The sequence below is a fragment of the Thalia democratica genome, chromosome 7 (genome assembly GCF_965202585.1).
Source record: "Thalia democratica chromosome 7, ktThaDemo2.hap1.1, whole genome shotgun sequence".
NCBI classification, from domain to species: domain Eukaryota; kingdom Metazoa; phylum Chordata; class Thaliacea; order Salpida; family Salpidae; genus Thalia; species Thalia democratica.
Window position 1 is genome coordinate 52,650,740 of NC_139171.1, and position 14,565 is coordinate 52,665,304.

The 14,565-nt window shown below is 27.5% G+C and overlaps 1 protein-coding gene across 1 annotated transcript in view; it reads left to right on the forward strand.

Annotated features, from left to right (window-relative positions):
* Positions 1-6,840: 6,840 nt before the first annotated feature.
* The window catches only part of LOC145840468 (uncharacterized), a 31,983-nt gene continuing 24,258 nt past the window's right edge, over positions 6,841-14,565 (forward strand). Inside the window, exons 1-5 of the mRNA XM_082947737.1 lie at positions 6,841-6,994; positions 7,931-8,084; positions 10,474-10,559; positions 12,664-12,883; positions 14,010-14,243. Coding sequence (XP_082803863.1) covers positions 6,853-6,994; positions 7,931-8,084; positions 10,474-10,559; positions 12,664-12,883; positions 14,010-14,243 — 836 coding nt within the window. The 5' untranslated portion in view covers positions 6,841-6,852. The remainder of the gene's footprint in view (positions 6,995-7,930; positions 8,085-10,473; positions 10,560-12,663; positions 12,884-14,009; positions 14,244-14,565) is intronic.

Sequence of the window (14,565 nt, forward strand, 5' to 3'; positions counted from 1 at the left end):
TAATTTAAGAAGGTATAAATGATTAAAATTATCTAAATACAGGTCATTGTTATCACTTACAATTTTTAAACACATTTTATATTAATATTTAACAACTTAAAAAATCTTAACCTCTGATTAATTTTTAAAGTTAAGTTTTTGCTTTTTAAGTGAACTTTAAGTTAAATTTTAAATAAAAGTATAAGTAAACTACATCATAAAACTGTAAATTAGTAGTTTAAAAATATACATGTCTTGAAAAGTGTGAACACGTTTATTTTTCTAAAATAAAAAGTTTTTTTTTATTTAGGATATAAAATCAGTTTATTACTTGAGTTTTTTATATTTTACCTTATTTAGCGACTTTCTACCAGGTGTGAAACACTTAACTGGTTGTCGACTTTGCTGACAACCAGGGACGTCGCATGGGGTAGAACGATGGAGCTGTAGCTCCACCTAAAAAAAGGAAAAATTAGCTATTTTTCTTTTGATTATAGAGTTTAAGCCTTTAAACACGCTGCTTTAAATAAGCACCTGATTCAGCTATACAATCCCAAACTACGAAAAAGTAACTTTATTTAAAAGTTAAGGAATTGAGCTTTTAAATGATATAAAACTGTTTATTATTATATGTTTTGGTTTTAAGAAAACAAATAGAGAGATCTCAACTGCTGGAGGAGAAGTAATATATTTATTCTTTCAAAAATTTATTTTACAAACTAAGTTTCGGTCAAAGACCTCTTCAGTGCTTAAATAAATCTAAAAAAAGATATGTGACAGTCATGGAAAATAGCATTTAAACAATTAATATTAATTGTATATTAATTGTTTAAATGCTATTTTCCATGACTGTCACATATCTTTTTTTAGATTTATTTAAGCACTGACGAGGTCTTTTACCGAAACTTAGTTTGTAAAATAAATTTTTGAATGAATAAAGATATAAAATTGTTTATATTAGTTTAAAGCAAGTGATGTTATCATGAAGTTGTACAAAAAATACAGCCAAATGTGTATACTGTACATGAACGTCGTTGATTTCGCTGCTAAAATTTTTTTTTTCAAATTATTTTATGTTCAAAATGTTCGTAAAATTGGAGCTGCAAGCTCAATCTGTGTCAGCTGCATCTTAAATGTTCACAAGTTTTCAATACAAAAAATGTTGAAAAGTAGAATTCTGGAGCTGCATGAACTTTCAGCACCATGTGAATTAAATCATGATCATTGTTTAAAATTTACTACAACGAGAGAACAATAAAACAAGTTGATTCGAGCAGAAGAAACTCGAGGAGGGAGTACTCAAGCAGCGGCAACTCGAGCAGGTGCGACTCAAGCAGAGGCAACTCGAGCAGGAAAAACTTGAGCTGGGTTAATTCGATCAGGGAAAACTCGAGCAGGTGCGACTCAAGCAGAGGCAACTCGAGCAGGAAAAAATTGAGCTGGGGTCACTCGAGCAGGAAAAACTCGAGCAGGGGTAATTCGATCAGGGAAAACTCGAGCAGGGAAACACTCAAGCAGAGGCAACTCGAGCAGGAACAACTCGAGCTGGAGCAACTCGAGCAGGAAAAAACTCGAGCAGGAGCAACTCGAGCAGGAAAAATTTGAGCAGGAACAACTCGAGCTGGGGCAACTCGAGCAGGGAATACTTGAGCAGGAAAACTCGAGCAGGAAAAAAACTCGATCAGGAGCAACTCGAGCAGGGGCAACCTGATTTTTTAAGTTACTTGCATGATTTTTTTTGTTTTTTATTACTAGTTAGACAAGTCATAAAATCAAGTAATAAAATTTGTAATTGTACAAATACAGAAACTTACATGGACATAAATAAAATAAAAGTAGCTATGTTTGTTAGGAAATGGTGATGATATACAATGATATGAGATATGTGTTTTTTTTTTACTTATTATTTAATTAAATAAATGTGTTCAATTTTTTTTTTCTGAAAACTTTTAAACGTAAATATTTGAAACTAGGGGATTTTTTAATTTGACAAATACCTACCAATCTGCAGCACCCCTTAACAAAAAGACCACGCGACGCCACTGGTGACAACTACTCGGATAATGCTTTTTTTGATACAGCCGGATCCTAGTAAAAAAAGTATTCGGTTTCGGTCGAAAACTAATTTGGAAAATATTCGGGTCCTATTTAGAAAAAGTTATCCGGCTCTTAATTTTAAAATATCCTGAACCGGCCAGATTCTTATTTAAAGGATAAAATAAGTCACTGAATGGTGCTTTAAATTAAAGATAATAGATTTAATTGATGGGAGTTTTGAATCTTACACTATATATTACGATAAATTTTGAGAGTTTCATAACAGAATCCGGGTCCTAGTTTCAAAATGAAATTTTGAAACTACTAATTTTGCGGATCCGATAGATAACTAACACAAAAAATAACATAAACAATAGCAAAATGTCTGTCTAGAAAAGTTTTTTTTTATTACAATAGATATATTATTTTTAGATCATTTACAAACTTTCAAAATTAACTTTAATTCCGTAAGTGCTAGTTTTTCAATATATTTTCACCTAGCGTATAACAATCTAACTGAAAGATATAAAACTTGTCACAGAAAATGTTTATATGTCATAACGTTAGAATATATTTTTTGTATTAATCTTAACTTCATTTGTAGAAAGTATAATTATTTTCATTAGAATCATTTTATTAGATTACATTTTTAGCTTTATATGTAGTTTTATTAACTTACTAGCTTTAACTTCTATTAGATGTAGTAGTTTTAAATATTTTATTAAAAATAAAATTATATAAAAAAAATATAAAGGAATACTTGTTGAAGAACTTTAAAAGACTAAAACGTTTAAACTTTGTCGCAAAATTGAAAACTTTGGAGTTTACAATTTAGGTGTACTTTTCGTTTTTAGGTACTATATTTCATTTGATAGTTATACAAATAAGCTTTATTTGATTTTATTAAAAATATTTTATTAATTTTATTGTTATTTACTTTTTTATAACTAAAAAGTACTTTGAGACAACTGTTTTGATGTTTTTTTTTAACTATTTATCTTTTGTGGATAAAAAAAAGATAAGCTACAATGCTGTAGATAGACGTTTTGCAACGACAGTTTTGTGTATATAAACAACTTTTTTAATTACTAATTTGTTTAATTAATAAAGTGGTTTGTTGAGGACGTACAAAAGCATAGAAACAATTTAGGTTTGAAACTTTTTGTTTATCATAACTGTATATATGTGCGGAAAATAATTAATTATACAATTTATAGTACTTGACTTTATATATTTTTTCCAAAACAAAAATAAATACCACACCTTACTAATTTCACGTTAAGTGACAACAACCACTTTGAACTAGTATTAAGAGTCATAATCAATTATCATTTGACGATTTATTAAGCTTTACAAACACAAGTTTCACCTGAATAAATTGTTTTTAAAACTAGACTAGATTGTCAGTCGTTTCATTACAAAGCATAATCAGAACGTTTACATTTCAAATTTTTAATTGTTTTTATGGCATCAATTTATTCAATTTTAAACTAAAATTATTGTTTATTGAACGACAAAAGAAAAGCGCTCCATACTTTGGACTAAGGACCTTATGTACGAAAGAACCTTTCGGTTATCGAGTCGTACATCACACTGTATAGACTACATTGTTGTTGTAAGGCACTGAAATGTTCAAAACTATTTAAACTTAGGTTTAAAAAAATACGTTACTTTTTATTTTGTTTGACATTATATTTTAATTTAGTTTTACAATTTAGTTTCGCAATTTTTTTTCCGTGATACAAAAAGGACATGTTTTAATTGTATTAGTTTTTAGTTTGAGCTAGAATTTTCCGGTTAAAGTCTACAATTTTGTTTGTTAAATACAAAATTGTTTAAAAATAGTTTTATTTACGTATTTAATGCTCTACAAATTTGATCCCAATGAACTAACATAATGCTTTATATTCTGCGATGTTACCAATATTCCTCTATAAATGAAATGTGTTAATAAACAGTTGAAATGACCATACATTTTTCTTTGCAATTGAACAAATTTAACTCTATTTATTTGTCCTTTAAATTTTCTGGTCGTCCGACGTTATCTGGCTCTTTTTTACGAGTACGAATAAGTACACACAAAAAAATATAAAACTTTTAAATTTATTTTAAAAACTATATTTAAAAAGTTTTTATAGTTTAGAATATAAAATTAGTTTATTATCTAAGAATTATATTCCGTGCCAAAAATATTTATAATCACTTTGCTTTTAATAAAAGATAATAAATACCTTTTAAGCGATTTTTTAATAGGTGAAAATATTTAAACAACAGCATAACGATAGCAAAATTTCTGTTCAGGAAAGTATTTGTTTTGCTTACAATAACAATTTTAAGTTAATATAATTTTCAATTTTTCCAAAACTTATTAATTTTAATATCGTAAGTGCCAGTTTTTGAACAGCTTTTCCACCTAGCGTATAAAATTCAGATTATAAAAACAAAACATAAAACTTGGCACATATTATGGTTTCATCTGATGACGTTAGAATTTCGTTTTTTGCATAACTTTGTTCATCATAAAGTTAACATTTAATATTGTAGAAGTTAATTTAGAAGCATTTTGTTATGTTACACTTTTAGCTCAATATGTAGTTTTAATCACTTGCTAGCTTTAATTTTCATAACATATAGTAGTTCTAAAGAGTTAAAATAAAACTATATTAATAAAAGTTATAAGTATTGATGTAAAAAAACTTTTAAATGACTAAAACCTTTAAACTTTGTCACAAAACAAAAAACTGAAAACTTAGATTATTTTTTGTTTTTAGGTTTTGTATAACCTTTGATAGATATGCATATAAGATTTTTTTTTTAATATTTCGTTTAAGTCATCGATGTGTACTAATAAAACAAAATTTTAAATCCTTATGGCATCTAAAAATTATTCTTTAGGTTTGTAATTTCGTACTTTTATAAAAAAAATTATATATTTATTACTATATGCTGTAAAATCTTAGTTTTAGTTAATTAAAAAAAGCCTTGAAATAAAACACTTCACTTGTAAAAAAAGAGTATTTATACTAAATGAGATTTCAATCTTAAAATTATTTACATAATTTTTATTAAAAAACTTAAATTTTAGTTCTCAATGACTTATATGTTTAAAAAAACATTTAATATTAAGCTACGACAGTTCAACATAATTTTTTTAAAATTACGTTTTAAATAATTAACTAAAAACTTTGCCGGCTGAACGCAACATAATAAATGCTAAGGATTTCAGACTAAGTTTGATTAACCTTTGAAAATGTTTGGAAGTTTAAGAACGTGACTACAATTCTATTCGCTTTTATTTTATAAAAACTAGTATAAATTTAATTATAAATTACAAAAACAATGTTTAACAAAACTATTGTAAGCAACTTACATGCTAATTTTAGTTTAATGCTTTTACAAACTATACAGTTTTCTTTTATTGACTTGTTCAAAGCTTTAATCTTGGAAAAACACTTTATATAACAATTAGTGTAAGAAAAATTTAAACTGAAATTTATGAAAGTTTTGAGGGAAAATAAACTCTGAAATTATATTTAATTATTTTCGAAAAAAAGTAATACAATTTTTAAAATTTTGTTTAAAAATGCAATTTTTAATAAAGTGTTTTGATAATAAAATTTGTGAAGAAACGCAAACCTTTTAAATATATAAATACAGTTTCATTTAAAACTTATTTGAGTTTATGTTCACCCAATGCTGGTAACAAAACCAGCATTTCAGACAAACTTGAAAAAATCAGCAAACTGCAAGTTGTCATCTACTAATTTTACAGTGAAAAAATCAAGGCGCGCTAATTAGTTTTGTTTGAAAACGATCTCCGCTGTAAACTGCACCAAAAAGTTTAAAAACTCAAAACAGTAACATCTTTCAAAAGCAAACCAGCATATCCCCCGAGGCTAAACCGACGAAGAATGAAAAAAGCAACAAGTCTTTAAGCAAAAAAAAAAACGAGCAAAAACGTTTTTGTTGTGCACCGTTTACAAGTTACGATATTACAGCTCAGCGTTCAAACATGGAATTTCAGCCCTTAGGGTCTGTTGTGCTCATATTTTTGTTGATATTTGGATTGCTGTGCACAGCTCGCGCCAGTTTGTTGCTTTATTTTGAGAGTAAGTTAGCAATTTTTTTTATATTGTTTTTGCGTGAGTCGGTTCTGCAGTTTAAAAGAGATGACAATGAGTTTTAAATTTAGTTGTATCTATATTAGTTGCAGGAGGAAATCTTGTTTTTGTACATGAGTAGTTGTTCAGAGAGTTTGGAAAGCTTAAAACGCATTTTAGAATGTTTACTTACTTGTAAGAACTTATAAGTGAAACAGATAAAACTAATGATATATATTTGCTTTAGGCTTTTTTTTTCTGATCATAGTTGTAAAGAAAACAAAAAACTATTTTCATTTTAGTTTAACAAAAGAACATTTATTCTTTAAGAGGAAAATTAGTTTTATAATAAAACTCTTTTTTAAAACAAAAAAAACATCTTTTGAAGTATAGTTTTTGTTAGCGGAAATTTCTGCATAAATGCAGCTTAAAAATGCACAAATTTGAGTTTGAAAAAAAAAAGCAAATTTAATTAAAAAAAAAAAACTAAACTTAGCATACACTTAAAATGTTCAAAACTTTATAACCATTCAGTTCTTACCGACTTAAACTAAGTCTAAACATTCGATATTTTTTTAGTTTAACTTTACCAAGAAAGACAAACGCATTTAAAAAATTTTATGTTTGTTTCATATTAAGTTATTTTGTTTAAAATTGCATTCGTATTTGTAGAATACATTAATAATCAAAGTTTATAATAACGCACTTACGTCAATCAGTTTTTAAGTAATATTTAATGGACGCCATAGCAATTTTTTTGCTACTGCTGCTGAATGAGTTGTGCAATATAGTTGAAACTTTCACCCCACCTCACTACGGTCCCTCAATAATCTGGCCCGAAGGTTCCGGATTCCTTTCAGAGTTACCAGAAATAAACAGTATGTTTGTTGAATACATTTTTGGCTTTTGGTATGTACCATAACTTTAAAAATAACGTTTTAATATAAAATGTTTTTGTTTTTGTGCCAATTTTGAATCTAGTTAAAGTTTTACTTTTGTTTTTAGTAATAAACCACAAAAATTTATTAATTGATAATAATGTTTGATAAAAAAACATTAAAAGCAGCATTAAGATACTTTAAAAGCTATAACTTTTGTGTAATATTTTTATCTTAGTAACACTTTATGTTTTAGTAGTGCTTGTTAAGACATAATTCTTTTTATGTAAGTTTGAATTTTAAAAGTGAATATATACTATTAATGTTATCTTTTTAATTTTATGCAATTCTTATTTAATGCGTAGTCAATGAATATTTAGTTTTTTTTTTATTTTTGTTGTGTTTTATACACATTTTTCAAATTTTTATTTTTGATAGATATTTTTATAATTTTGAAACGTAACTATAATGCATTTTTCTAAAATTGAAATTTTCTATTATACCTGCAACTTTAATTCAATATGTTCAGTTTTACTGCATCTTTTTATTTATTAAGATAAAAAATACTGTGTTTAAGGAAAAATCTCTAACAATTTACAACTACGATGGTAATAAATCAACGTACAACTATAACATAAAGTTTGTATAATAAGCATACGTTTGTTTATACATTTTAAATCAAAATGACAGAGGTAGATAGTTTTAAAAGCATCAAAATTACAAACGCAATGTCAAAAACTAATCTCAATAAAGTTAATACAAACTTGACATTAACCACTTTACCCTTTCTATTAAAAGTTTAACGTTTGCTTTTCTTAATACTTGGGCAAGACAGTAAACAGTTCGAATAAGTTGCAAGTACTGAAGATATTTATAATTCTCACAAAAAAATATTTTAACTACATGCTAAAAAACAAATACTAAAAACAATTTCAGGTCCTGAACCGTGCAACGCGGGACCGTCCTGGGAGTACAAAGGCACATTGGACAGGACGAAAGGGGGGCAGGTGTGCCAGAGGTGGGACGTGAACTTGCCCCACAAGGTGCGCTACCATCCCCCTGACAACGACACGAACCACAACTACTGCCGGTTTGTTTGCACGTGATTCAGCTTTGAAACCTCAACTAAAATTTTTTGCTTTTTTTCACAATGACCCGTTTTGTAAGGTATCATTTAAGTAAACTATTTTGGGTTAGTCTCGGATATATAACTTTATAATAACCCTACATGGTTTAAAAATTAAGCAGTAGTCATTAAATGAAGCTTGTAAACGACAATGATGCCAATCTCGACTATTGCCGGAGTCAATAACTATTCAATTGATTCGTTATTTAGTTTTGAGACAATAGTTTTTAACCGTTTTTTTTACGATGATCCATTTAATTATGTTTTTTTAACTGAACTGTTACTTTATTTTTCAAAATTACCTATTTAGTAAAAACAAGTAACTACCAGTTATTAAATGTAAATATTTTTTTTACAATTGTAAAAGTTACTCCTGGTGTTTTTTTTTTTGAAATGATAGTATAATTTTTAATAACTTTATTATAATATTAAAAACTAAATTGTTAAAATAAATTTTATTTAATTTTTTAGCTTCAAAGGATTCACTTTAACCATAAAAAGACCAAAAGTATTTTATTATAACACATTAGTAGAAACAGCTATGTTATAAACCTCTATAGTATTTCTGAATTTAATTTAATACCCTTAATACTACAAACATACAAAATGCCAGATGTTTAATAAGGCTTGTAATTAACACCACAAATAAAGGAATGTAGCAAAGCCCGACTATTTAATATATCTACAAAACAATTCAATTTTTTTTCACTGTACTGAAAACGAATAGATTAGCTAATTTAATTGTCGGTAAACTTGTTTTTTGATATGTATGTTAGTTTAAGAAAGAAACGGACAGATAATAAGCTTAAAATTAATTAGTTTTTGTAAACCTGTTCTAATAACCTTAAAATGTCTTTGTAGTTTAAAATATAGCTGTATTTAAATAGTAAACTGAGATAACACATACCTTTTAACAAAAATTTAAAAAAAAATCTAATTTTACACAGGTTTTATCCCTTATTTTAAAGTTAGATATACAGAAAGTCTAAAGTTAAAACAAAAATAACTAAGCTACTTTCTTTTTTTTTTAAGCAAAAAGCTAGTTGTTTTTAACGATTACAAAAGTAGTACAAGTAGAGTAAGTTTAAGCTTAAAAATATTTAAACTCTGTTTGCTTAATTTTATAATTCTAAAAACGTTTTATGTAAGATTAAAAATCAATTACAGTTTTGTTAATATTTTAGTTTTAATGTGTGCTATCTTTTTAGTCTTCATAAATTTAAAGAGATCATAATTTCCATATACAAGACATTAAAAAATTATACATCTAAAACTTTTAAATGTTGGCTTACATTTAAAACGTAGTTTATTAAACATATCTAACCTAATTCATCTATAAAAATAAAAAGATCAATATTAAATATGTTGCACTCACGAGATTCACTAGTTTAGGAAGCAAAGTATTTATAATTTTGCTAAATTGTAAAAATTTTGAAGTATTTCGACAAACATTAGTCATACTAATTGCAAATAAAAAGTATGTACCTTTATTTTAATTATGAAAGTTAAGTCAAACAAAACATGTTGTTAAAACACAGAATTGATTTTCTGAAACCCTAAAAAACAAAGTTTTTTTTTTACCTATTTTAAACAGTAGGTTGAATATTTATCTTACTCATATACAAATGCAAGAAAGTTTTTATACGTCTACTAGTAATAAACACCAAATAGAATAAAAATAACTAATAATGTTAGACCCGCTGCCAGCCAAAGTCGGCTATGCGTGTTGAATAAAATAAAGAACTAAATAATAAAAGAAAAAAACTAAAAGGCAAGATATTGGATAGAAATTGTCAAATAACTTGTTTTCAGTAGTCGAAAATTCCAATGTTAATGTTCAGAAAAGCTAAAAAAAATAATAATTTTTCAAACAAACAGCTTTATAAAATAACTCTTACCGGAGTAGAAAAAAAAGGTTTTTTAATATTTAAAACTGACTACTTAAAATGGTCAAATTTTCATTTCATTTTAAACTCTAAAGCTTTGCAAGCATAATAAGTTTTTGAAACAAACAAAACAACTTGTTTCCTGTAATCAAATACTCGTCTCACTCATACACAAATGTATGAAATCGAATAATAGTTTATTTTGTTTTTAACTTATTGATTATTGTTTTTGTTGTTCTTAAACCACGATTTTTTAAACCATAAGTTCAATACTCTACTATTTTTACATAACTTCCACTTACTTTGTTCAAAAACTTTTTTCAGATTTGTTTACAACAACTGATGATCTCCTACATGACAATATAGGAGTGAAACATTGTTTTGTCAATAATAAACTGTTAAACTAAACAATAGATATATTTTATACACAAGTATAAAATCTTAAATAAAAAGCTATTTGTTTCCAGCAATCCGGACAGAGACGTGAAAGGGGCATGGTGCTACACGATAAACCCTGCAATAAGGTGGGGGTACTGCTCCATACCAAAGTGTCGTGAGTTGCTTACAAGACTTGTTTGAATTTAGTTGTATTTTCAGACATCAAAGTGTCTTTCTGATCATCAGCTTTATTTTTTAATTTCATTATAACAAAAAATTTGATTATATTTATTTCAAAGCTAAGTATGTTTTGTTTTAAGGGAGTACTGCTCATGCCAAAGTGTCGTGAGTTTATTCACAAAATTTGTTTGAACTTGAAATAAAAGAAGGTTTTATTTTTGAACGACAAATTTTCAAAATGTTCTTCAGTTTTCTTCAGTTCTTATGTTTTAACATATATAATTTAAAAAATATATATTTCTAATCTTGGTTTAATACTTAGCTTTGCTTAATTAAGGAACCTACAGTAAAAAAAAACTTTTTTTTAAGTGAAGTTGTAGTTTTTTAAGTAGTGTTGTTTTCCGCTTGTTTTCTTTTAAAACATTCTTTTTAATTTGCATTAAATTATTTTTTTACTTTTAATGTTGCAAATAAACAAAAACACTCTTTTATATTAAGTTTAACTTTTGCATATAAGTTTTTCCTGATATCTAAGTCTTTAAAACAAAAGCTAGTAGCGAATACTACTCACTTTTTAGTTAAAATTAATTCGCTTTAGTTTAACAAATAAGAAAAACTTTTTTATAGCTTTCTCGTTTTAGTAAGTTTACAAAAAATGAAAAAGGTTCAGTTTATATAATTTAGAAATACCAACTATCTAATTCAGGTTTCAGTAAAACTACGGACTAAATATACTGATTGGCTTTTTGACTTATGACACAATGACTCTTGATACACTTTGATTATCTACAAAATTATATACCATGACTCCTTGAGTATGCGCTTTTGGACTGTGTTCATAAAGTGCTCAAGCGAAAAGCGATTTTAATTAAAAAACTACTAACCAACTACACCTAATTCAGAATTGGCATTAGTAAAAAGGGACTGTTTTAAAACAAAAATAAAATAAATAGTTATTAACTCACAAATTTCTTTATAAAACAATTTTCCACTTATTCAAACGAAAAAATTACAACAACAATATATTTTTCAATTCTCAGTCAACGTTTACGTCGTACGAGAGATCCAGGATGCATGAACAATAAAAAAGCAGCTGTTTTACTTTTGGTTTAAATATTATTTAAAACTTATCACTGTAGTTTTATACTTTTCTACACATTATAAACTTATGTTTCTTGAGTAATCATTTTTGTGATGCGCTTACATGACCGTGAACTTATCTTTAAAAAAAACTACTAACTACCTTTTTCTGGTTTTAGCACTGTTTAAAAAATTTGATTACTTTTTTTAACCATTTACTTTTCTCCTACAGCAAACGAAACTCTGGTTTTGTTCACGTCACATTAAACGATACAGACGTCCCAGGATGTAGAAATATCAAACTACAAATTTGAAACAGTGTTTCACTTATTTTAAAAAATAAAAAGTTAAAAACAATAAATCATTATAAGCCGACAACTTATGTTTTTTACAAAAATAAACTTTTATATGTGTATCTTTTTCCGGTTTCAGTTTCCTTCACTTACTTATTTCGTCTTAAATTTTTACATTACATTTTTTTATTTAGGTTGAAAAATAAAAATCGCGTATAACATAAAAAATAAAAAATGTAAAATAAAAAAACAATGTTTCACTTATTCAAAAAAAAAATTATTTACAAACTTGCAACAAGCTGACGACACCTCATACGACGCCGACAAACAAAATAGTGTAAAGAATAAAAGTATAAAAACAAAACTTTTTAAAGCATCATTAAAGTTAAGATTGTTATGTTTTCCCGACGCCACCCTGGTTTCGTCTGGTTTTCTTCAAACGACGCTGAGAACCCCCAGGGTGCTTTGAAAATAAACAAAAAAGTCAAAAATGTTTTTGGTGACAATTTTGTTGTTTTGCTTATTGTAAAAAACAAAATAAAAACACCAATAATTTGTACACTTTAAAATGCATCATTTCAACAACTGCCGAATATCCATTTGGAATTTAAATTCTATTCAACTTGCAGTCTGATTAAATTTGAAAAACAAAAAAAATACACATCTGTTTAATTGTAACGAAACTTTCCTCCACAAATTTTAGCATTAATTTTTTTTTCTCCACAGCCGACGACACGCTGGTGCTGTTCACCTCGTACGACGCCGACGCCGACAGGTCGCGCGTCCTCTCCATGATCGCCGACCAGGAGCTCCACTACCAGCAGATCGAGAAGAACGCGGTGTTCGAGAGCTTCAAGGTGCTTATGACGTCACAGCACGGCGACAGCGAGTTCTGGTCGGTGGCCGGGGACTACGAGGGGGACCGGGTCTTCTACACCGACTACAAGTGAGAGTTTTTGTTATTATAATTATTATTATTTATTTGTTATATAAAAGATTGTTAACTTTTAATATAGCTTTTAGTACTAGTGAGAACTTTTGGCTGGTTTTTTTTACTTATTCTTGTTCTTGGTTTGGGTAGCATCAGTTTAGTGAAGATGAATAACAAATTTTTTTTAACAAATATTACAAAGATGAATTCCGATTGGAATAAAAAAAAGCTTCAGCGTCTTAGTGTTTAAAATGAATAGTTTGAAATATAAGTTTTGCATTTTTTGTTTGATATTTTAATTTTAAAACGTGAAAAGTTTTCAAACCTTATTTGGTCAAATTCCCAGACCAATTCACAAAACTGTGTGAAATGTCAAAAGTCGCAAAAGTTCACGTCGAAACAAAAAAATTTATTAGTTACGTAATAAAGCGATGTAATGACATTTGGCATCGCTTCACAAGCTCGTCTTGTGTAATTACGAAAACAATAAAAAAGATACATTTAACTGTATTTTTCCCTCAATAATGTCGATTTTTATTAAAACATGCAAAACAATAATGTTTTTTTAAGATCAACGTCAGAAATCAATTAATCATTTGACACAGAACAACCGGGATAACAATTAAACTTTCGTCAAAATCATTAAAAATTTGCGTCATTAAGCGACAATCGTTATCAAGATTAAACAAATAGTTCGCTTTGAACATGTATTATATCTAAATAAGGCTTAAACATATTTAAGCTTGTTCAAAAAAAAAATTACGAAATTTCCAATTAATCATCAACAATGATGACTAAATTTAAACTCCTTTATTTTAGTAAGTCATCAATAAAAGCATCGAAGTTTAAAAAATAAGAACCTTGAATATCACTATTATTTTCATCATTTTTTTATTTGGACCTTTTATTATTAATAATTCCACAAAATAACATTTACTCAAAGCTGTTAATTCAATCATTTCTCTGTAGTTTTACAAACATTTATTTTATCTACACTTAAACGTTAAGGTGAGCACTCAAAAAATAATTTTACAACCACTTGCAGCTACATCTAATTTAAATCGTTACACAACCAAGTCTTTTCGGTAAATTCGAACCAAAACTTGCTCAACACACAGTGTAAATCAAACATTTTATGAAGGCACGGCCTCATCGGCACATTGGACCTGCTGACCAACCAGACGAGGGAGCACCTGCACGGGATGGGCAGGGGCGTCGAGTCCATAGCGTACGATTGGAAGCGGAGGAACTTGTACTGGACCGACTCCACCATGAAGTGGGTCATGGTGAGCACCGACGACTTCGAGCACTACACCCCGCTCTACAGGTCCGTCAACACGGACTTGTACGGCATCACGCTCCACGTCACATACAGGTTTTTGTTTAATATACTTATAAATAAATATTTTTTATTTATGCTTATTTTAATTATGTTTTAGTTTTTTTTTTCTTAATTTTGGTTTAATTTTTATTTTATTTTATTCTGCTTGTTTTTAAAAAAGTCACTTCATGTCACATTGAGGTTCTTATTTTGTATAGTTATTAGTATATATTTTTAAATTTTATTCTTAAATTTTATTTTAGATTTGTTTTCAACTTTTTTCAACTTTTTTAATTTTTTTTTAGTTTTTTTTCCACTTTTTTTCAATAAATACCATTTCATGTCACATTAAGGTTTTATTTTATACATTTTAATT